Source organism: Argentina silus (genome assembly GCF_951799395.1).
Source record: "Argentina silus genome assembly, chromosome: 18".
Taxonomy (NCBI): Eukaryota; Metazoa; Chordata; class Actinopteri; order Argentiniformes; family Argentinidae; genus Argentina; species Argentina silus.
Window position 1 is genome coordinate 4,848,354 of NC_139672.1, and position 25,209 is coordinate 4,873,562.

At 49.3% G+C, this 25,209-nt stretch overlaps 1 protein-coding gene across 1 annotated transcript in view; it reads right to left on the reverse strand.

The window, feature by feature from the left end:
- Window positions 1–25,209, reverse strand: part of insra (insulin receptor a) — a 36,207-nt gene that overhangs the window by 1,531 nt on the left and 9,467 nt on the right. The window contains exons 3-20 of the mRNA XM_083690227.1: window positions 12,851–13,175; window positions 9,259–9,398; window positions 8,619–8,763; window positions 8,107–8,321; window positions 7,596–7,722; window positions 7,051–7,301; window positions 5,635–5,802; window positions 5,120–5,318; window positions 4,373–4,662; window positions 3,980–4,119; window positions 3,081–3,240; window positions 2,588–2,690; window positions 2,396–2,463; window positions 1,846–2,075; window positions 1,556–1,666; window positions 1,153–1,312; window positions 776–905; window positions 238–372 (exon numbers count right to left, since the gene is read on the reverse strand). Of these exons, the coding sequence (XP_083546353.1) occupies window positions 238–372; window positions 776–905; window positions 1,153–1,312; window positions 1,556–1,666; window positions 1,846–2,075; window positions 2,396–2,463; window positions 2,588–2,690; window positions 3,081–3,240; window positions 3,980–4,119; window positions 4,373–4,662; window positions 5,120–5,318; window positions 5,635–5,802; window positions 7,051–7,301; window positions 7,596–7,722; window positions 8,107–8,321; window positions 8,619–8,763; window positions 9,259–9,398; window positions 12,851–13,175 (3,097 nt within the window). The remainder of the gene's footprint in view (window positions 1–237; window positions 373–775; window positions 906–1,152; window positions 1,313–1,555; window positions 1,667–1,845; window positions 2,076–2,395; window positions 2,464–2,587; window positions 2,691–3,080; window positions 3,241–3,979; window positions 4,120–4,372; window positions 4,663–5,119; window positions 5,319–5,634; window positions 5,803–7,050; window positions 7,302–7,595; window positions 7,723–8,106; window positions 8,322–8,618; window positions 8,764–9,258; window positions 9,399–12,850; window positions 13,176–25,209) is intronic.

Below are 25,209 nucleotides of genomic sequence, written 5' to 3' on the forward strand. Positions count from 1 at the left end.
GGAGGGGAGAGGGGAGTGAGCTGCTGTTATACAGTGTCAACGATTTCACTCAGAAGAGTAGAAGCCGATTAAAGTCCCATAAATTGTACTGGCGTCTATTGAGATGAACCATTTAGTTTTTCAAATCACAGATGACGTATGTAACATAAAAAGGGTTGAACGTACAGTTAATGTGCAGTTGCTGACCATATTCGTCTTCCCCTTCACATACTCATCACAGCCTGACTGGGTACTTACAGCCTGTCTGCGCAGTTGTCTGGCCTGTCCAGGATTCCTCCGTCCATGACGAACTTGAGGACCTGCTCGTTGGACAGCCCCTGGTACGGCTGTTCTGCCAGCGTACTGATCTCCCACAGCACCACTCCAAACGCCCTTTGACACAGACACACAGACACACATAAAAGAGATGTGAGGACAGGCAATTGGCTCACTGTTATTCTGGCTAAGCCTGCTGGCCTGGTAGACAGTAAAGGAACCCTCTGATAGCAGAATTTACGCTTCTGGCAAACCACTCTGCAAAACCATAAAGACTACGGTCAAAAGGGCTGTAATGAATGACCACTTAGCATATGCATGAGGAGAGTTCTGTATGAATACATTTGAATGTTCTTCAGTGACAGTATGCTAAAACCAGGTGTATCATGTATATGTTTGAATGCAAGAAGCATCTGTACCCCTGGGCAGTGTATACGCTTGTACACACGGCGCACACACGCGCACACACACACACACACACACACACACACACACACACACACATCTAAAGTGTGCTCACCAGCAGTCTGAGTGGGCGGTGAACACGCCGTCCTTGAGCGACTCGGGGGCCATCCACCTGACAGGGAGGAGGCCCTTCCCTCCCTTCCTGTAGTAATCTGTCTCGTAGATGTCTCGGGTCATGCCAAAGTCTGGGGATAGAACAAAGCCATAATGGAGAAAAGAAGTTCAGAATGGAGGGGGAACCCGGAGTTACAACCCAGTCAACATCAGCTAAATGAATACTAATGGGTTACATAGATTTGGGTAACATAGCATTGCTTCTTTTCATACAGTACGACACCCTAAAGTACATGCTTTGAATGTAACTGAATATCTTCTAGTTTATTTATTTATGGACATTATGCAATTCAAATTCAAAGTACAGGACGATCATACCTCCTATTTTGACTGTGAGATCCTGGCCGACCATGCAGTTCCTGGCTGCCAGGTCTCTGTGGACAAACTTCTTGGCGTTGAGGTAGGCCATGCCATCTGCGATCTCCGCTGACATCTGGATCATCTCCTTCAGAGTGGGTGGGGGGCGCCCTGGATTATTCTAGAACACAACCAAGAGGGCACATGAGTCATCAAAATTCACACACCCCTATGATCGTCTCTGCTGTCAAATATACCATTTTTTGACACTTGACCCTCTCTATTATTGCTACAAAAATATGTAAGATACATATAAATACATAAAAGGATTACAATACCAAAACAGTGTATGACTAAGAAAATGTGGTGTTGAGGTGGGAGAATGAGTCTCCACCTCTAGGGGGCAGCAGAGCGTGTTAGTTACCTCTGAGTCGGGCCTGAGGCAGCGCAGGTAGCTCTTCAGGTCTCCATGGGTCATCAGCTCCATCACCACCAGAGTGGGCTGACCTTTAGACACCACGCCCAGCAGTCTCACCTGAGAGAGGGGGGGGGGCAGCACAGGGGGAAGAGTCATCGTATGTCATACCACCGTCATACTGTAGAATTGTATCAGCATTGCGATAAAATCATTAGATGCGGTACGTATTTTTTCTTGTTGGCTTATCGTCTCAAACTGTTTCTCTGGTAAAGGACGGCGTCGGGCGTTTCTCTTACCACATGGTGACAGGTGAAGGCCTTCATGACGGAGGCCTCGTTGAGGAACTCGATCCTCTCCCTCAGGCTGGCCGACTCGTTCACCGTCTTCACGGCCACGTGGGTCTCAGACTCGCCCTTGATGATGTCCTTGGCGATGCCCTCGTAGACCATGCCGAAGGAGCCCTGGCCCAGCTCCCTCAAGATGTTGATCTTGTCACGCCCCACCTCCCAGTCGTCAGGCTCGTACACTGTGGCGCACAAAGATGATGTCACTGTCAGGCCTGGGAGTTCCGTAGCTCAGTGCCTCGACACAGGTCACAGATACCATGATAATACCTGTACCAGGAGGGCTAGCCCTTGTGTGTCAGTCTATACACCTGAAAACTAGTTTGTTTTTGGGTCATCAAATGAGCTATGCATTCATGTGCAGTGGTTCTTAGTGCAGTGGTTCTTAGTGCAGTGGTTCTCAACCTTTTTGGCTCGTGACCCCCCCCCCCCCCCAAGGTTGAGAAGCACCGTCTTAGTGAAGGTAACCTGAGAATCAGCAGGCTTAGTCATGTCTCCTTACCGTCAGCAGCACTGAGATACTCTGGGTTGGAAGAGGCATAAATCTGTCCAGAAGGTCCCTGGGTTTGCCTTGAGGGGAACAGAAAGCAGGTTTAATGGGAAAAATAAATCACAAAACCACTACAAATTACCCAACTCCATGTAGGATGAATACTTAAGATGCGGTAGGAGAAAAGCAGGATCTGCCACATACTTCTTCTTGAACATGAACACTCCTCCCGCTGCCACCATCAGCAGCAGGACTATGCAGATGACCGGACCAATCACAATCTTCACCACGTTGGAGGGGTCCGTCCCTGTCAAAACACACAACCATACAGACACCATGAAATCACATCCCATCTCTCAGTCAAAGCACCAGTTAATAACACAATACAGTAAGTCAACAACTAGGGAGTTTTTCCAAAGACTCCTGCTGGTTTGTGTGTACATGATGAGACTCGGGGAGGTGTGATCTAGTGTAATGTGTCATTCAGGGCAGGGCTTGGAGGTAGAAATCAGAGGACAGGCTCATTTTAATGCATGGAACGGAATGAGGAATGGAATCCAACACGTGTGTTCGATACTATTCCTCATTCCATTCATTACGATGAGCCCGTGTCCTCTGATTTCTACCTCCACCGGCCTCCCCTGGTGTCACTCTAAGTGAGCCTGGTCTACTAGGCAGTGTAGTAATGGCGACTTACGAAGGTCCTGCACGTAGAAGTGTGTGGGTTCCGTCCAGGAGCCGTTGCCCGCCAGCGACGTGGCCCGTATCCTCACAGTGTAGTTCCCAGGATGCACCACTCTCAGCTTACAGCCTTTCTCTGCGCTGAACGTCTTCCTGGACACGCAGTGGTGCAGCTCCTGAGACACCAAACACCACAGGAGGTTAAAGGAGGACATACAGGATAGATACAGGCCTAGTTCAGGGGAGGAGGGTGGAGGAAGAAATCAAAGGACTGGCTTATTGTTATGCATGGAATGGAATGAGGAATGGTATTAAAGGCCTGATGCCATTCCTTACTCCATTCGCCCGTCCTCTGATTCCTACCTCCAACCTCCCCTGGCATAATGATTAATGTTCTCTGGGTAAAACTCAAAAGTAAACGTGGTGTTAAAAATAAAGCATTGCGCCACTGAAGATGATGTTGAGGCAACATGGACAGAAAAAAACAACCCGAGAACAACATGTTTGTGTTATTCTTCTTCCACCATTTAAGTAGCTTTTTTTGTTTTCAACCGGAAATCAACAGCTCTGTACATGGAGATCACCATGGTAACTAAAACACATAACTGATGATGATGATGCGGTGAGGGGCTAAAATAATAACCCTTTCCATTAAGGTTATTTTTCACAATTACCGGAGAGGGCCCATGTTCAAAATATAGACCATTGTTTCTGGGTAGAATTCATGTAGTGTGTGTGTGTGTGTGTGTGTGTGTGTAATAGTCTAGTGCAGTGGAGTAATACATGTCTTTGGAAAGAGTACTATATATTACAAATTAACAAAGTGAGATTTTGGACATATCCAATGTCTAGTGTGTGTGGGTGTGTGTGTATGTGTGTGTGCGTTTGTGTGTAAAGATGCATCTGAACTCTGACCTCTGTGTCTCCCAGTCTCTTGTAGTTGACCTCGTACAGGATGATCATGCCGTTGGGAGCTTGAGGCTCCACCCACTTGATGTGCACCGTGTACTCAGACACGTCATAGGTGATGAGGCCCACGATGTCATCGGCTTTGTCTGTGGATACGAGATACGAAAGGCTTTAGGGGATTATAAAGAAGACCTGACACTTCAAATCCATCCCACAACTCCATCGCTGCACACACAAGGTTACCACTTCAGTCAAACCTTTCACTAATCAATCTAGAATAAATAATCATTTACACTCCCAAGCCTTGTTCCTTCATCGTCTACCAGACCTCGGCTTGCCCCTGGTGTAAGAACGTGTGTGTGTGAGTGAGACCAACAGTAGCGGCGGTTGGCGGCGTACCCTCGGGCATGGTGCGGGCGCTGACGTAGGCGGCCATGCTACAGCGGGCCGGGTCGCTGGGGTGGTTGCAGGCGTGGATCTCGATCTGGTAGCTGGTGAAGTGGCGAAGGCTGGAGATGACGGTGGACTCCTTGGAGAAGACCGTGAGCGCCACCTTGGTGCTCTCTGCCGCCGCCTCCTCCTCGGGACTAGGGGTGGCGGCGGTGGGGCCGGGCGGGCTTGGGGCCGTGGTCAGGAGTAGCTGCGTCAGATTGGCTATGCCCATGGCAGAGCGGCGCTGTCTGGTGGGCCTGGGGGGAGAGAGAGAGGAGAGAGGTGAGAGACCAGGAAGAGTCACCGGAACTTCTCCTCAACAGAGGAACCTTTCTAAAAAAATCAAAACCTTCCAGACTATGTACGAAATTCACCTCAAATGTATACTTCCAAACAAAGTTATGAAACGTATGTAAGCTGTCATGCTTTTTGTGAAGCTGGATAAGGACACACCTATATTTAAAAAAAACGTAAAACCTTGCCCATAGGAATAAGAACGCTGATGAAACATACTCAATATTCACCACTAGAGGGCGCTCGGCGGCTTTGATTTGCATGAGGACTTAACTGCTGAGACACTGAGACACTGAGCAGGTAAAGCTCTCAGCTACCGCCATGACAACAAAACTAAGGGAGGGGCAGCTACCTTTCCAAACGGCACCACCTGATCTAAAACCCTTCATTATAGCACTCGTCAACATCGTCAACTCTTACTTGATCTCGAAGACCTCGTTGTGGAGGTAGTTCTCAAAAGTCTTGCGGTACTCAGAGTCCTCAGCCTCCTTCTTAAGCTCCTTGTCTGTCTTGGGACAGGCGCAGCAGAGACCCCCCTGCCCCTGATCCTCTGTCTGGTTCCACTTCTGCTCCTCGTCACTGTCCACCTGAGTAGGCACCCGCGATGGCAGCTTCATACCTACAGGGACGGCCAGACAGAGACACACCCGGACCACCAGATGTCAGTTACTGTCATTCAGTCATACATTAGCATCTCTGATCGAGATAAGATCAACACTGACAAAAATCCCCCACAGACTTGTGTTACTTCGATTATCTGGTTGAGATCAAATCTACACTGACATGACTCCCACACGACCAAGATACATGAGCCTGTAGGGAGATGAAGACACACACACACACACTTCTCTCTCTCACAGACACACACACACTTCTCTCTCTCACAGACACACACACACTTCTCTCTCTCACAGACACACTACAGACACTCTTACCTTTCTGACAGTAGTCAAACTTGTAGAGCTCGCTGGCCTCAGGCTGCTGCTGGCAGAAGACCAGGTAGTGGGTGATGTTGCCGTTGGGATCGTTGGGGGGCTTCCATTTCAGGATGATCTGAGAGGAGGAGTTGGACGAGGAGATGGGGTCCAGGGGCACAGAGGGCTCTGAGGAGAGGGAGACACAGCAGGGACACACATCAGATCATTAATATCCTAATATCTGTGATCAATCCTGGTCCTGTAGACCCCCATGGGGTGTGCGGGCCTTTGTTCCAACTTTGCACTAACACACCTGGGTTCAACTGATGAAGTGACTCATGAGGGGGTGATTAACTGAATCAGGTGTGTTTGCACTTTGTACACCCTGTGAGTCAGCGTCTCAGGGGCCAGCATTGGTGAATACTGTTTCAGGCTGACGAAAGGCAAACAAGCAGCAAGTTCAGAGTGTTGATTATGTTTTTGTATCTTTATCTCTTAAGTTTCATATTCCTGGGAGGGAGCGTGTGAGCAGAGAGAGGGAGGGAGGGAGGGAGGGAGGGAGGGAGGGAGAGGGAACTAAGACAAGCGAAACCCAGGGTGACTGGCATGGCGACGATTCACTGTTACGACGTGATTATAATGTCCCGTCTGACCTGATGACAGCTCTGGGTACTGGTTGGACCACATTGTCAGACTTGGTTTCAGGACAACGCTTCTGTCTAATGACAGCTTCCCCCTTGACGCAGCAACACAGGTCATGAACGTCTGGCAGACGAGATGGTGAAAAAAAGGTTTCCTTCTGCACCACGCACACGCACACGCACACGCACACACACACACACACACACACACACACACACACACACACACACACACACACACACACACACACACACACACACACACACAGATGCTGCTAGCATACCACGCCGGCCTAGTTAATTTGTGCATGCAAGGCGTTGTGCATGTAAGTGCATTACACACACACACACAAATGTGGTTAATCAGGAAGGATACACACAACAGGTACAGAAGGAAACTTGGCAGACACCTCGCCATGTCGAGGCCTTAACCACACCTCATCTGGAGGAGACAGGTGTTTGTCAGAAACGATGTCAGACAGATGGCACGAGGCAGCGCCCGTTATGACTAAGCAGCGCCCAAGAGTGAATCTCGCCACCTCCTGCTCTTCCTCGTTCTCAAGCCTAACACTTCATTTTACCGCCAAAAGGTAATGTAGAGGACAACAGTGAGTCTAGAAACTAACAACAACACCTGTTTAGAGTGAGGTGCAGGTGGGACTGGGGACAGGACTAGTTCTAGAGAGAGTCATGTCTAAAGGAGTCTGAGGGAACAAACACTAGAACAAGCAGGGTAATGGGTCGGTACCAGGACCAGGTCAATAGAGAGTCATCGTGTACGAGGGGGTCTTACTGGTGGCGTTGGTGCGGACATAGATGATCGGGCTCTTGGCCCCGTGGACCTGGTGTTCGTCGGAGGCGGAGAGCTGCGTCTTGACCATGATGGCGTACTGGGTCCAGGGCTTCAGAGGCAGGATGAGGTGGCCGGGCTCCTGCTGCTCCTTGCCCTCGGTGGCGCGGGCCGGGGGGTCCACGTCAGCTATCACCCAGCTGTTGGAGCCGCAGGCATCCTGTCCGTCAAACTCCGTCACGTTTTTGTAGGGCCTGGAGGGACACAGAGATGGGCTAAGTGACAGTGACAGTGACGGCTCAACTTCAGAGAGGCTCTTCAGAGAGGGACACAGTGTCAGGATGAGTCATACCCACAGCCTAACTTTGACAAGCATAAGGGAGAAGATTGTCAGATGTCGTTTAATGATGTTCTCCAAGCAGTGGAAGGAGTTTCTAGACAGTATGACAAGGTGAACTTACACTCTACAGTGCTTCCAACTTCATTCCCCTCCCGAGCTCAGGGGTCACATATAGAGTCTGTGAGGTCTAGACTTTCGGGGTACTTACGCTTCTTTGTAAAGCACCATGAATCCCAGCAGATCTCTGAAGTCTGGTGGCCAGAAGGGCTCCCACTTGATGATAATCTTGTCAGGCAGTGTGCGGATCTGAGTGAACTTCAGGAGCTGGTTCTCACCTGAGACACAGAGAGGTACATAAGCTAATGGTAACCGGCAGAGGAGGCTTGTGGAGGCAGAAATCGGAGGATGGGCTCATTGTATGGATGGAATGGAATGAGGAATGGTCTCAAACATGTTTTTGATACTACTCATGACAATGACCACGTCATCCAATGTCTACCTCCACCAACCTCCCCTGGTACAGCAACCCTGGAAACTGAAAGGCTCTTATAATGGAATACATGATCATATACTCATCATTTGTAGCCTCTAAAACAGTCTTGCTGGGACCATATATACAAAAAAAAAATGTATGCACTCACTGCAATGTAAGTCGCTTTGGATAAAAGCTTCAGGTAAATGGCATATATTATTATTATTATATTATATCAGTCCCTTACATGAGGCCTGGTCTCCATTGGTCTTGGAGGCGATGTCGTTCCTGATCTGCCTGTTCTTGGTGCCCGTCTTCTCCTCCATCTTGCGTATCTCGGCCATGCAGAGCTTTGAGTTGTAGTGGAAGAACATCCTGCCCTGCAGGATGGTCAGGTTGTGTTTGGACCAGTCCCACAACTGACGCAGGTTCTGGTTGTCCAGGGCATAGAACGAGTAGTTCCTACAGAATAACAAAAAAACAAAACATCGACAGAGAAATTAGGGCCTCAATTTGACAGCTTGCTTTTTTCTCTCCTTTCTCATGCCTGACCCAAGGTTTTTTGAAGGAAACATATTACATTTTATTACGTTTATTACATTAAACGAAACAAAATATTACATTCATTTCACTTGCTAGCAGAGACATTGTGCAGGAATTTCTAACTTGTTCTACTCATCAAGTCAACACAAAATGGCGGGAGAGGTGTGGTGCGCTGGAGAGGCTCACGACGAGCTCACGACGAGGCCGTCCGCTTACCCGACTTCCTGCGACTCTCCCCGGATGACGCGGAGCTTGCGTAGGAAGGAGAGGGAGACCAGGGCGTAGGAGCGGCGGACGGTCAGGTAGCCTGTGATCACCTCCAGCTGGCCCAGGTTAGCCTCCAGCTCTGCCGCTATGTTGTCTACGGGAAGAGACGAGTGATGGGGTCATGACCTTTCCCATCTGACCCAAACAAGCTGTAGCTATGGCTGCCTTGCAGATGGTCTCGGTATGAGGCTGCCATCTGTATGTCAACTCTCGGCTTTGTCTACATTATAATTCAAACATGTTTTCTGACATGAAGACCTGACAGAGCAAAGACAGGGTTCACACCTCACTTGCAATAACACATGAAAGAGTTCATTCCACCAGGACAAACGTTTCGCCCACACATCCTTAAGAGGACTCTTGTTGAAAAATGTACGCACTCACTGCAATGTAAGTCACTTTAGATAAAAGCATCAGCTAAATGGCATATATTATTATTATTATTGTTATTATTATATTATTACTGTTTTAAGTGGTAAGGTGTATATATAAATATTCCCCCGGAGACCTTGGTTGTGTGTTAGCTGATCGCCGACAGCAACCTGTGTTGCGTGTTCAGTGGTGGTGTGGAACGCGTCCGGTTACTCACTTCCTCCGCGGAGGTTGATGACCATGCTTCCGTTGAGGACGGTGCAGCCTCTCAGCCCCTGGGCGGCCGTGACCGAGTCCACCGTCTTCACGCCCATACACACCTTGGGGCAGAGCCCTGCGCAGGGCGTACAGTTCAGCCTACGGGAGGACAGGAGGAGGACACGCGTTAGGTATTACACACACACGGGCACTAATTATATACATTCAGTATATAACTACTTTCACTGAGGAAGGGGGGACGCGACCTTCTCCACGTATGTTTTTCTCATAACTCCTTCAACAACTAGTCGAGGAGTCGCTAGAAATGCCAACTCGAGTCGACCCCGTGTTGGGGACAGCCCGACAGGGTTACACAAAAGCGACAACACTCCGGTCCCCTGAACAGCAGAACAGTGAACTTTGTTTTCCCCGGCAGCCATTCCACATTCTCCACACTCGTAATGGGATAAACACTGACTCTCATAAGGGCAAGGCATTAACGCCCTCGTTGACCTCCGTAATCTCACAGCGGGCTGAACGAACAACTTTAAGAGTCATCGCATGCTGCGGAGAACAGAGACAAAGATTTCTGAAGGTTTCAATTTGAGAGGATTAGTCGGAGGGATTAGACAATGATGGGTAGTTAGCATAGGGCCATTGTCCCCCGGTCCCAAAGTGTCAGGCTGGTTTTTCTGCTGACTGGTTTGAGAGGTGAGAAAAAATCTTCCTGGTCTAGTGTCTGTCTGGTGAGCTGGCAGCGCCGTCGAGGAAGAATGCAGCGTTCCTGTTCCATCTGGGCCAAATGAATGACCGGAGTGCCAATTGTCCCCTGACGTGACGACAATCGGCACTCCTCCTTTCTCATATAACAAACACGGCCTTGGCGAAGGCCACCAACGTCTTGAAGCCTCTGATGTCTTATTTTGCCTGGGAGCTTACAGCGTGCATATTTTCATGACAATGCGTGTGTGTGTGATTTGCAGCCACTAATAGGTGAGGAGTTGCGGTATGCCCGTTGGGTACGGCAAGAGTCTGGAACAATGCAGCACTTGCAAATGACCCCGGTAGACTCTGCAGTTTGATGCTTTTAATGATAGCTTTGCGGCCACGGGGCAAGACATTCTCGCCACATGAGACTATGAAAAGCTTAGAATGCAACTGTTAAGATCGTTACATATTTCAATGTCTCTCTTGAAATACAAGGTATTCCGCTTCGGTCCTTCCATAACATACACTCTGCCTTCCCTTGGCTGACGGTATCTTTTCCATTTGAACACTGCATTGAGAGAGAGAGGTGGGAGAGAGGAGAAAGAGGAAGAGGTGAGGAGCAGGAGAGAGAGAGAGAGAGAGAGAGAGAGAGAGAGAGAGAGAGAGAGAAGAGCTATGTGTAAAGGAGTGGTGAAAGCGGAGGAGGAGGAGGAGAGAGGGGAGACATGGCTGAACTCTCTCTGGCCAGAGGATAGAGGAGAAAACAGGTCTGGATCTTGGTGCTCCCAGCTGCCTGCCAGCCTCCTCTCCTAGCAGCCAGGGACAGGAGAGAGAAGAAACACTGGTGAACTCTCTCTGGCCTGCCCACTATAGCCATCGTCTGAGAGGTCTGGAGGCCAGCTCCCTGTTCCAGCTGCCTGCCAGGCTAATCTCTTCTCCCAGCAGCCAGCCACAGACAGAGGAACGGGACAGGACTGGCCTCTGGGGGGACTGGGAAGGGAGGGTGTTGAAACCCTCTCCCATCTCATCTGGGGCCTCATTCACTCACCCTAGCAAGCTGAGGCTGCGCTGCCTGGAACAAAAGGCACCAAGGCGCGAAGAGGCCAAGCCCGCGCCCAGCCCTATCTCTGTCCAAGCAGATGATTAGTGTGTCTGGAGTCTGTGTCCCCCCCCACACGGAAAGACACACACACAGGCCCGCTGGCACGGACGCACACACTCACACATACAGGCGCACACACAGACGAACACACACACACACACACACACACACACACCCGCTGGCACGCACGCACACACTCACACATACAGGCGCACGCACACACACAGACGAACACACACACACACGCACACACCCACCCACAGGCACGCACACCCACAGGCACGCGCACGCACACACACACCCGCACGCACACACACACCCACACACACACATTGACACTCACACACACACACACACACACACACACACACACACGATCAGGGTCACAGGCAGCGAGGGAGTCTCTGCTAGAGCAGTTGAAGGTCAGCGTTGAGCAGCAGCGTCACAAACAAAACCTCCTCTCTTAGATAAAGCCTGGGTTTTTGGACCTTCGCACTCCCTCCGTCTCCTCGGGCCAGAAGTGACACCTGCTAATTTATTTGTTGCTAAAAGTCCTCCTTTAAAAGAATGTTATTCCTATCACACAGCAGCCGCGGCGTGTCCTTAAAAACATTGTTATTGGAAATTAGCGGCCTTGAGTGGCAGGCTGGCAGGGTCGCCGCCGGTGAGTCAGACTACAGACGCCAAAACAACATGCTACAGCGGCAACAGCCAAGCAGAAGAGATACACGGACTGAGGAGATCCAGTGAGTCACACACACACACCGCAAAAAAAAAAACGTCTAAGAGGGTGAATCGAGGAGAGAGGGAACAACATCCTCGTTCGTTTCTGCGACAACAGAACATCGGGGATGGACGGTGAGTCAAAAGCAGAGACACAGATGTGCCAGCCTTGCTGTTCCTCCTGTGCTGCTCTGACCTGGCAGGCTGTACAGAGCACACGCTGTATCGACGCCCCCACACTGCAGAGACTCTCACTGAGAAAGACACGCGCAGGCACGCAGGCACAGACACATACACAGACACACAGACAGACACATACACAGACACACAGACAGACACATACACAGAAACACAGACAGACACATACACAGAAACACAGAAACACAGACACACACACAGACACAGACACAGACACAGACACACACACACACACACACACACACACACACACACACAGACAGACACATACACAGACACACACACAGACACACACACAGACACATACACAGACACACACACAGACACACACACACACACACACGTACCATCTGTGCACAAACAAGGGATCCTTGAAATACTGCATTGTTAGTGTCGGGACCGGATACAAACAGTCTTTTCATGATGGTTCCGAACTGGCACAATGGCCTCTTGCACCCAATCAGATGCATGACGATAAAGTGTTTTTTCAAAACATCCTGCACAAAAGCAAGGCGCATGTGAACATGAAAACATCCCGAACCTTATCTCAAAGGAAGGGCATCATCACGTCCTGACTGAAGTGAACACCTAACGGACGTTGGCAGCTGTGCCCAAAACACAGGACACGCCTGAGGAAGGAAGGGACATGGACTGAGGTGTATGTGTGTGTGTGTGTGTGTGTACAGAGGAGCTGATGGTGATGATGATAATGATGGTGTGTGAGTGAGTGAGTGTGCTTCAACTGCGGTGGCTTTGACAGTAGTGTTCGAGTTATGGAGTTCTCTGAAGTGTTTACTACCTAGGAATCATTTGTGTATTTATGTGGCGCAGTTGAGGAAACCCCCCCCCCCCGCCCCACACCCCCAGACGATGCACTTACGTGGAGGAGTTGATGGTGGTGTATCCGGAGGGACACTCGGGTATACAGGCCCGGTTGTGGATGACGTACTCGTGGCAGTCGGTGCTCTTGCTCTGCTTGCACTTGTTGTGGAGCTCCTGGCAGAAGGAGAAGGAGACGCAGCGCCAGCCCCTGAAGGTGTAGTAGCCCTGGGGGCAGCGCTCCACGCAGGTGCCCTGGTGCTGGAGGTGGCGGCAGGCCACACACGCGCTGCCGTTACCCGCCTCCGAGCAGCCGCCCAGGCACTGGTCGTGGCAACACTGGTTCTCTTTGGTGCAGGCCCGGTGTTTACACGTGGGTGGGCACACTGGATGGAGAGGAGGAGGAGAGGGGGGAGAGAGAGAGAGAGAGAGAGAGAGAGAGAGAGAGAGAGAGAGAGAGAGATGTTATGTTATATATAGCATTAACGTTGAATGAGTTAATGCTTGTTACCGTAGTTCATCCTTCAGCTGTGGGGCAAGTGTCACTATCGAAGGATGTGTCAGGATTCAGTCTGAATGTGTCAGGATTCATGACAGGCATGCATGAGACGCTGTCTCAACAAAAACCTTCTCAGCTCAGGGCACTTGGCAAACGTCTTAGTGGGACTCAGAAAGGTCCTCTACTCATCAACAACAACAACAAACAGATCCAAACAGACGCAGCGAGGGGTCCGCCACCAGCTGGGCGAGAGGCAGACACTTGTCCGGAAGGCTGAACGAGAAGGAAGGAGCAACGCTGAATCAAAAGAGCGAAAGAACCATCGCAACCAATCACGTGCTCAGGCGCAGGAGCGGACATGACCTTCATCTGTCATAGTGGAGTACATGTCAACAACCCGACCCAACCCAACCCAAGAAGAAGTCACTTAATGAAACTTATGCACTGGCCTCTTTCTAGCAACAGTGACCTACACAGGCTCCTCTCGGGCACGCAGATGAAAATAAACTGTGGCAGAAAGCTGGGACACACACACACACACGCACGCACACGCACGTACACAAAAGTTCAGTGACATCGCTGGGTTGCACACACGCTCCTGAGTGGAAGGTGACACAGAGCCTGCTGGCAGTGGGTGTGTGTGTGTGTGAGTGTGTGTGAGTGTGTGTGTGTGAGTGTGTATGTGGTGTACCCCTGTAGACCAGCCCGTTACATAATGCCAGGCTCTTTGTGGATTGGCAGGTGTGTGAGTGTGTGTGTGTGTGTGTGTGTGTGTGTGTGTGGGAGGGAGGGAGGCGTCGGTAAGGTAAATACACGAGGACTGCCTATCCACCAGGATTAGCTCATCCCTCTGAGAGACAGATTAGAATTGGCCAACAGCAGGAGAGATAATGAGGGGCTCAGGGCAGGTCAGTTTGGGTCACAGGTCAGTCCCTTAGGAGAGATGGACCAGCCTGTCTGTGTGTGTGTGTGTGTGTGTACGTGTGTGGAGGGGGAGGGAGCTGCAGGTCTGAACAAACATGTACGTGGACACGTCACATATACACGCACACAAATAAACACGTACAAACACACACGCTAACATGCATCACAACTAAAACAAATCACACAAGATAAAAATATAAGCACAAAATCCTACTGAATATACCGTCCGTTTTGTGTCATTAATTTCTATAACTTAGTACAAGGCGAGTGCAAACTGCTTTATGTGTGTCAAGCAACTCAGGTTGAGGCGGGCGCGCGTGCGTGAGTGTGTGTGTGTGTGTGTGTGTGTGCGTCCATGTCCATATCTGCTTGGGTTCATTAGTGTCAAAACCGTCATGTGACACGAGGTCAGCCTGTCGAGGAGCAAAACAACAAGGACCCCTGTCCTCCTACATTCACTGAGGTAAGCCTTGCAACTGCCTGACCTAAAAACAGTGCAAGTACGTTCGTGAGTGCGCATGGGGGGCGGGGGTATATGGGGGGGGAGGGAGGCAGTGCAAGGGGCATAAAATTAGGAAAACAAACCATATAACTGTGTCCAACGTTTGTCGACCTAAATGCTAACATAAAAACCTGATCGGTTTTAGAAAAAAAAAAGCAAGGTTTCAGTCGCTTGTATACTGAAAAACATGTTCTACCTGTCTCCTGTCTTCTTCCCACACTCCGCTCTCATTGTCTCACCTCAGGGGCGACACACACACACACACACACACACACACACACACACACAGCTGCGACTGCCTGCGCGTACTCACACTCACCCACTCCTGATCCCCCTGAAGGGTTTGCAGTGAGTCCATTCCAGAGCACAGTCCCAGCAGCAGATCCACCCTCAGCCTTAACCAATGTGTTTGCTGGCTGGGGAAGCTAGCCATTCAATGGCCTCTCCCATCTCCGAGGAAGAGCAGTGCAGAGTTAACCCTTCACATTCCTGCTCTCTCTCTCTCTCCCGCTCCTCACAGGCAGCAGTTGAAGCACGTGGAAAAGCCAGACGAGAGAGAGAGAGAGAGAGCCACATCGTAACAGGCAGGAATTGAGCTGGAGACTTTTCCTGCTGTCCACTTCTGCAGAGGATCTGCTGTTCTCAGGACAGACAGTGAAGCAGCGCCAGAGACCAACCGGATGGCTTCTTTTAAACTGTACATTTTCCCCTTGTTTTCCTTTGAATGCCGTAAACCTTTATACAAGAACAGTGAACCCCTCCTACAAGCACATGTCATTCAAAATATTCATGCAGATTTCTTCTTCTTCTTCTTTGATTTCGTTGATTTCTACTCCCTCTAAAGCCTGGCCACACTAGTCAGAAAAAGGACAAAAACGTCCAAATATGAAGTCACTGTCTGATTTTCTCTGTGAAATTTGGATGTGACGTTTGAAACAAACGCTTCTTCGTTTCTAATTGGCTAAACGGACGAAGGGACTGTCAAAAGTCCTCCGCACATTTGTTCGTAAGAAAACTAAAAACAAAACGACAACTGGACATTTAACAGACCATCGTCATCTCCGTTAACAGGTGACTCACATAGAAAAACCATCGGCAGAATCTGTAATTAAGTGATACAACGGACTACAAGCTCATATCATTAAAAACTACACAGAGGTTTCCCCTTTTTCTTTTTTATGTTTTACATATTTCTACTTCCTCCAATGCAGGTGGCTTCGTTAGAGAATGAGTCATCAAACAGGTCAAAGTAGCACTATTCAAATAATGGCCCATGCCACTGCGGCAGATACTGTATGAGCAGTGGAAGATGACACACAACCACCAAAGCTTAACGTTGTTGTTGTTGTTGTTGTTGTTCCAAGACATCATTCAGTCAACGACATTCAATTAGGCTGCAATTAGACAGAACACCATTTCGTTCCTGCTTTGTAATCTGCATCTTATGATCTTGAAGAGGAGGCTGAGAGCCTACTCAACCGCCAACAATACCCCTTCTGGATGACCTTTGTGTATGCAAGTTATTGTTGAATGCCAAGAAGAGGACTCCTGCCGCTCAGTCAAGTTCAGTCAGCTCAATTGCCGGAGGACAGGGAGAGACATACACTGCAACAACCTGACTGAGAGACACTGCAGGTGTGGGCCAGCACGAGGCCAACTTTCATGACTACCATACCACAGCACTTGGTGTCTGTAAACACGACACAGGCATAGCTGCTTGTCTTATGACTAGTGGAAAAGGTTGAAATGTCTGAACAGAAGTTACCACTCGCTGCCCAAGAGATGACGTACTGCGGCTCAAGGTCTACAAGGAGTTCTGGTGGTTAGAGATCACTGGCCGTGAAGGAAGCTGAAGGGGAGGAGCTGCCATGTCAAAATAAAGGACATTAGCATTGTTCATCTGCTGTCAGTTTTCTTCAGTGAGGCATTTCACAAGCCTCCGTCCCCAACAACACAGTTGATTGCACTGAAGGAGAAGATAGACTTGTTTTCAAGGTCGGGATCCTTAGGACCTTTCAGACTGTGGCCTCTACCACCCCAAGCACACTTTGATCTCCCCTAGGGTAGCAACTTGACACCAAGGGGGGGCACTGGGAGGTTCGCCAACCGTCATTCCTTCTTTAAACATGCAAATCTCTTGTGAGCGGCTAGGCCCAGTTTCTCTATTGCTCTTCTGCCCAGCACTGTTCGCTGTGGGGACCGTGAATAGTCCTGTTAGCTCAGGGTCAATTAGTAATGCTCAGGCTGATTGTGGTCCTGTCAGGGACAGCGTCTCAACTCCCCGTCTCAGCAACAGGGCCTCTGTGAAATCACCTAACAACAGCAAATCAATGGGTCTTTTGGAGAGGAGCGCGTAGGGTCTGGGTTTTTGGACTGTAGGGGTTGGGACTAGGGGTTTGTTGACAACACGGCGATCACCAAAAACAGATGCAACACCGTCACCCCTCTGGAGATGCTGCCACCCCCCAGGTCTAAGCCAGTTCTCCCGAGATGCCCGCCCGCCCGCCCGCCCGCCCGCCCGGCCCACCACCAGCCCCCACCCAAAGCTCCTGGTCATCCCGGGCCATTTTGGTACCCTGGTAAATGCCTGTATGGGTCTGCCATCATGTGCTTTATGCAAAGTGCTGCTGCAGAATCACATGGAGTCCGGGGGTAATGCTACAGGAATGCCAGGCTCTTTATCTCATTAGAGGCAGTTTGACTGGGATCACAGACCGGACCGACGGACCCACACAAAGAGGGGTCTCAATCCCACCCCCCTCCCCTCCCCCTCCTCCATCCAAAAAAACACCCAGCACAACAACAACAACAAACCAGGACACCACCTCTCTGAGGCCATGAGAGAGAGATGGATATCCTGTCAGGGGAACACAGGCCCATTTGGAATGGGGAGTGATGGAACCGATTTGGACTTCTAGCAAATTGCTAGCTAACTTGATGTCGGCTGCCAAGAATTCAGATGTCCACCAGTAAAGCTCAGGAGGAGAGTTTCACTGAGTTTCATCCCCCTAGTCAGGGCCTGGTCTGGAATCGATATACTGTTTATACATTTTGGAGAGAGAAAAACATCCGTAGTTTCTTATCTTTAACATGCCTGTTAACTTCAAATAGCGAGCCAATAAGCAATCAGTCCCATACGTGGGTAAGCAGGAGAGTCGCATTACTCAGGCTTGATTGTAGCCTAAAGCACAGTGGCTACTGTCTAATACTAAAACTGCTTGTACGGTGCTCGATATTAACCGCAATCCCTCTTGAACATCTCGTGGCTTGTTCCTCCCATGTTGCTTTTTTGGCAAAGACATTAAGATGTTACATTCAGGCTCTTTGCGTTGAGATCACATAAGACCCTCGCAAATGCCAAACGGAATGTGGTGGAGCAATTAAAATTCCAAGCCCATGACAAGTGTGGTATTTAGTTGCTTATAAAAATGATTTCAGAAACCCCGAGAGAAGAATCAGAAGAACAACAACAACAACAACAACAACAACAACAAAACGTGGTGCCTTAGTTTACAACCGTATATGGTCATGATCTTCCGACCGAATCACAAAAAGGGGATTGAAAAGATAAAATAATTTTAGCAGAAGTATATTTCTCTGTTCAGTAGAGGCTGATCTCGTTCGCTTGACGATGACCATCCCGGCTCGTCAACAAACACTCTCAAGTCTGACACACACGGACGTGCACGCCTGTCCACACAGAACCACATTTGTCATTAACAGCTTCCTAGTTTCCTCTCAGTTTTGTGAGGAGCAGATGTTACTCTCACAACTGCTATTTTCAAACACGTCATGTCCCTGCTTAGCGCCTACTGCACTCCCTCCCTCCCTCCCTCCCTCCCTCCAGCCTATCCCTTTCCCATCAATAGGAATGACAAAGCAGTATATAAAGATAGACAACGTGACAAACAATCAGCAATGATTCACTCATTCGTTCAGGATGACCTAAGGGTGTTTTTTTCAAGCGGCACTCCTGTTTATCACGCCTGCAGACAGAGAAAAGACAGACTGATTGAGAATGGTCGATATTGGTGGAGCGTTTGAGATTCAGTTGTTCTTTAGAAGTGTCACACCTTGGTTGATCCACGCTTGCACAGAAAGACAAAGACGAGCCCGGTACAGTCCAATGTGACAATACGTCAGATGAAGGCCTTGTTAATCCAGCTTGGCCTCATAACAAAGAGTATGAATAACGACAGGAGACATAAATACTGTCCCGTCACTATGACGATAACGATATTTGGCGAGAAAAATAAAATCAATTCATTAGTATCAAACCCGCAAAAAAAAACGAAAAGGTTAATGCGTCAGAGCAGGGGGAAAATGAGTCAACCGATTATCCCTTCTTATCTGGGGGGTTAAGCGTGATTAAAAACTAACACGTTTTTAAAAACTAAAACAATTTAATTATGACCTGGCCTCATTTTATTCCGTCGTTTTTTCCTGGTAAATCATTTGTCAGTTGGTCTGACTCAACAACAGCAGCAGCGGGGCTCAGCAGAGCCAGCTGAGCAGCGATGGGAGCAGTAAACAATTTCATTAGCCCACCGGCTCCCATTAATAGAACAAACACACACAAACAACATGAAGGAGCACTTTGGTTTTTAATGTCAGCCACCGCCGCCGCCGCCGCTGCCCTGTAATGGCAGGATGTGCAATTTGTCGTGACTGGAATAAAGACGATAAACACGGACACGTACGTACGTACACACACACACACACACACACACGGACACGTACACACACACCCACACCAACACACATACACTCACAACCACACCCAGAGTGACTGACTGACAGATGACGCACACCGCAGCCTTGAGTCTATATATCTATAAGAGCACCTGGAGGATATGACAAAGACATGGCCGTCATTAACTACCTTTAATTCCATTAAAGCCAATGTCAAATTGATGTGACATTAAATAGAATATGATTTTGGCACAAACGTGACAAACTAGTTCTGAGAGAGAGGAGTGTGTGTGTGTCTGTAGCAGGTTGTAGGAAGAGAGCACTGGGGAGAATGAGGGGGAGCTGTACTGGGCCTATCCGTCTCCTTCAATATACAGGAGATTTCTAGGATTTCTCCTACAGTACGCGAGACTCCAGACCATCTGGGATTGTCCACTGATGGGTACCCACACAGTCTACAGGAGGAGTGGGAGATCACACACACACACACACACACACACACACAATACTGTAGTTGATAAGATATACACAACTACTCATATTCTAAAACATAAAGTAGTTGAAATCAAATGTCAAACGTCCAGCAGGTTAAAAGTGTTTGAGCTCATTTCAAAGAGATGCCAAACCCCAGAGACAGGACAAAACACATCTTTCCTCTCCGGTCTAAACTGCCACGAGAAGACACAGCAGCAGACTGTTGTAAACAGAAGGCCTGTTCTCTCTGTGTGTGTGTGTGTGTGTGTGTGTGTGTGTGTATGTGAGAAGCGGTGAAGAAACAGCTCGTCTGCCCAGCTTTAACAAATACCTCAAATGTCTGGGATTCCAGGGGAAGAGCTTGGGCAGCAGAGGAACCGTTGAGGGCTTACAGGCAGCTCCCTCCACCAGACGGAGAGTCTGAGGAGCAAAGTCAGCTCGTAGGAAAACTATACGGCTCGTGTGGGGACTGCTGCTCTTTTCATTTGGCCCCGTATCACATGGCGTACTGAACCGTGCTCAAACCAGACATGGCAGTCTTGGAAAGGCCGTTAAACAATGAAATATTTCTGCCTTGTTATTCATCTGTTCCATCCTGCCCGACATAAATTCCCCCCCCTCTGACAGAAGCCAAGTTGTTTGTCACCTTGTAATTACAGTGGTTTAAAATGGTCAAATCCAAAACTGGTCAATCCTCTGAAATCGGTGGGAACGCTTCCCTATATTCCACAGTTTTCTGAGGCAATGCACGGATCGTTAACATTTATCAAGTCGCCCCTAAACTGTACCTGTTAGGTGACACTATAATCACTGTAAAAACACAAACCACTCAACTCCACTGCTATGCAATCATAAAGCAATTACCCACTGTATGTACTAGTGTAACAACATAATACAGTGTTCTCCCGAGAGTAATTACAGTTACTACACAGGTACGGACGGGGGGTGTTAAGTGTGACTAGTTGTTAACTTTGAACTTTATTCTCTACAAGAGCGAAAGAGGGGGAGAGAGAGAGAGAGAGAGAGAGAAAAAGAGAGGATGACAGAAATAGAAGGAGTGATTCATACGATGGCAGGAGGACAGGGCTGGCTTGGCTTTCAAACACGTGTCATGTTTTAGGAGGCAACACTACTGGTAATGAATACGCAGGGCTCGCAGGGCTGTTCAGATCGGCTCGAGCTGTCGCTCGGCTCGTCAGTGAGACATCAAAGAGCGGAGTCCTCCTTAACCCCAAGGAGGTAGAGCTCAAATCAAAGGCTCCAAATTACTAAAAAAAGGAAAGAAAAATGAAAAGAAAAAGAGTACAACTATCGACTGCTTTGGGAGAGCTGTAGCCTAACCAAAATAATCTCAACAAGTCCTCCTCTTCCCATGTCTTGGGTCAACGAATATATCAAATCTTTCTGCGTGACATTCATAGCGCCTGCTCTCCAACGTGAGTGAGGTTACAATGCACACGTGTCGGCTGAACCAAAACAATATAGTATAGTATCCCACAGCCGCCTCTCCAGGGACTGTTTAACTGGCTCGTTAGGCTTCTCCTCTCTGAGCCTCTCTGAGTCCCACAGGTGACCCGGCGGTATTTTGGTCTCGTAAAAGTGTGTCGTCTGCCGCTGGCGGAGACAGTTCTCTGCCCCGCGGGTCCATTCATAACTCCAGCGAGGAAGCAGTCGCACAAAGACAGGAAACAATTGGCCAGAATGCTCTGTGAACTGCTTCGACAGCTATTGTTCCCTGCAGAGATTGACTTGGTGCCAGCGCTGGAAACTGGGGGGGGGGGGGGTAGGGTAACATTGAGGTGTGCACCCCCCCCACCGGTGACCTGGCCTTCCGCCACGGGAGGCTTTGCGTGTGCACTTAACTCTGCTGTTACACACACAGACACACGATTTACACACTGTCTGTGCTTGCGGTGAGGGTTACACACACCTCCACAACGCCCCTGACTAGCCTGAGCCTCAGCGGCTGTGATTGGTGGAGACAGATGCGCAACGTCGTCCGTGGGGGTAAATTTGGACCCTCTATATCCAGAAAGGTTTTCCACAGGACCCTCACCTGATCTGAGTCACACACGGTAACCACACACACACACACACACAGACACACACACACGGTTGGCACACGCACACACAGATGAGGCAAGAGAAGCCCCCACATGCCCTCCGAGTAGAGGAAGAGTAGCTCAGCCAATCAGAGGTGGTGGTGGTGGTAGGGGGGGCTGCCAAACCCATTCTTTAGTTTAAAGCCCCTGCTGCTAGAGCTAATTAAATCTGTACCATATTGTGTTAACCCAATCACTGGCTACTGCTGGGGGGTGAGGGAGAGAGAGAGAGGAAGAGAGAGAGAGAGAGAGAGAGAAAAAGACCCCCCCCCCCCGCCTCTCAGCTGTGTGTCTAATCTCCTCAGAGGGCAGATAATGAAGATCATTTTATAATGTGTGTAAAATACTAGCCGCCTGGGAAGGCAAGCCCACGCTCCGCTCCGCTCATTCACATCGCCGCCGCCGCCGTCGTCGTCTGGCTACAGGCCTACGCGGAAGCTGCTGCTGCTGCGGTGCTCCACAAAGACCGCAAACACGACCCCAAATGTGATTACAACACGAAAAAACTAAAAGACTCTCGGCGGTCCCACGGGAGCGCATAAAGTACTGTAACACCCCCCCCCCCCGACCGGGACGACACTGTCGGACCGGGGGAGAAGACCCAGCCAGAGACGGCGCGTTTCAAACTCAACGCGATTAAGATATGCCACATGAAAAGAGGGAACAACGCAACCCAAACACGGCGACTACCGACACCAGGAACAAGGAAGGAGCACTCCCTAAATGTAATAACAGCATCAAAACAAAATAGCTGAACAGTGATCAGGCTAAACAACACGGTGACCATGGCGACAGTAAACCTGGTTACAACACCACACGGGGGTCATTTGGATTACAGCAGGCTGACTTCATTTAACATGAAACACACACGACCTTCAGTGCATTTTTTTTTTGCCAAGCATTTTAGCCTCCCTCTTACTCTCCCCATCTCTCTCTCTCTCTCTCTCTCTCTCTCTGACTCTCTGTCTCTATCCTCCATCTCTTCCGATCTCTACCCTCTTCTCATTGGAAGCCTGCTCCTTGCCATGCTCCCTCCAGTTAAGTCCCAGACTCAGGGCAAATTACCCCCCTGGTTACAGAAGCAGGGAGAGGAAATGGGTTGTGATTCAAAACATGGGAGCCGAGCCAAGCCAAGCCGAGCCAAGCCTTGCGGTTTTGCATCTTTGTTTTTTTGCGGAACAACCAGTGCACCAACTAAGTGTGTGTGTGTGACCCGCAGTCACCTCTGGCACGTCTCCCTATCTATGGCCTTCTTCATGGGAACGTAAGGACAACACAGCACGATCCGGGGCCACAGCTGACCGGAGCCTTCGCAGCACTCGGCGAAAACAAATGACACGCCGAGTTCTCGGAATAGTTCTGCAAATCAATTTGGAACGATGTCTGACGGTGAGATCTAAAATAGGCGACTGTACATTATTTGCAGCTCACCTGCCTTTATCTATATATTTATATAACGTAAAAGATCTCTATATGCAGCGAGGCGTCTGTGTGTGTATATCTGAACAGAGCAGTGCGTATCTCTCTCTCCATCGCTCTTTGTGTTCTGTGGTTCTAACTGGGGCTTAACGGGTCTTTTCATGCTTTAGTGAAACTAGGCCAAAAACCACAGGTTCCAGACCACAAGACCGCAGGCCCTGCCGACGGCAGCCCAAGATTAGAGATCACTGCTTGCCTCGCCAGTGGGCTTCTGGTCCTGGTGCTTTGTCTGAGCAGCATAGCAAATGTTAACTCAATTTGGAACTCCTCTCTGCTACGAGGCCTTTTGGAACAGTTTCTACTCACATTTTCACTGTGACTTGTGAATGGGCCTCACGGACCTGTAGGCCGACTCAATCCAGCTGGTATCTAACCCATGCTCTTTCAACGGGGGATTTTCCCCGTTTAAGAACCACTTCCTTAACTTGAACTATTATTCAAACGGCTAAAAGGACAAATCAGGAGTAAAGGGGTCAATAAGTTGGATATCCTACGAGACTTATGGACGACATACGTGTCGTCAAAGCAACCTGAAATCCATTCAGAACGTAACGTCGTGTAGAAACTACGGCCCTAATATAAGTACAGGGCACGGCTGAGAGGGCAGTCGCGCATGAAGGAGAAACTGGTTCAAAGAACAGTTACGTGGTGTGTGCAGAGGGTTGCGTAATCGTGCAAGCCGAGGGGTTCAGCACCCCAGGGGAGGCTGGTGGAGGTAGAAGTCGGAGGACGGGCTCACTGTAATGCATGGAACGGAATACGTTCATTATACATTGCTGACGCGCGAGTTTGGGCACCGTTCCTTATTCCTTAGTGCGTTACGAAGAGCCCGTCCTCCGATTTCTACCTCCACCAGCCTCTCCTGCAGCACCCAGGTGCTAAATTCTTCTCAGTGCTCAAACTTGAACTCATTGACAGGGTGAAACAGGGTGGGATAAGACTTGCAGTGTTTTTTTTTTTTTTTTTTACAACAAAAAGCCACTTCAGGAGGAAGTTGGAACAGAGTGTTTCTTCGGGAGCCGTCCCGTAGGCCCGATCGGAGCTGTCATATCATGTCGTCCCCCTCCAGCCTGGCCTAGCCTGGGTTTCTCCGTAGATCTCGTGTGTGACGGACAGAAGAAGGGGACGAAAAAACAATCTCGTCTCGAGCTAAAAAACACATTCGCAGACGAACCGGGCAAAGTGTTGCATCATTGTGTTCGAGAGCATGGTTCAAGCTGCTTTAACGTGAAAAACTTGGCCTTAACTAAACCTAAGCACATGACTTGGCTCTGGCATTTCAACACTAAAGGACAGGAGGGCACAACCGAGTGCCTCTGAAACGCTACAGCCGTCCCCGTCTGACTCTGACGCATACAGACCCACACAGCCACGCTTTCCAACAACTCTCCACTTAATCTGGCTTCTGTCTCAGACCACTCTCTCTCTCTGTGTGTGTGTGTGTGTGTGTGTGTCTGAGAGACAACACTGCAAAACATGACTGCTCAACCTCCTCCTTTGAGGTAACCTAAATCTGGGATACCTGGTGAGTTCAAAGGTCTACTTTGACTGATAAATAAATAGCTAAGCTGAATGGGAGACGTGCAGCCACGTTTGAACAATAAGAGAAACAAAGGTAACACTTGCCCCTATAACTGTGTGGTAACACCATCTGACAACAACGTATTAATTACAGAGGAATTACAGAGCTACTACACAGGTTTAGGGGCAACTTAATGTAAGGTGTGACCCCAAACAAATACGATCCA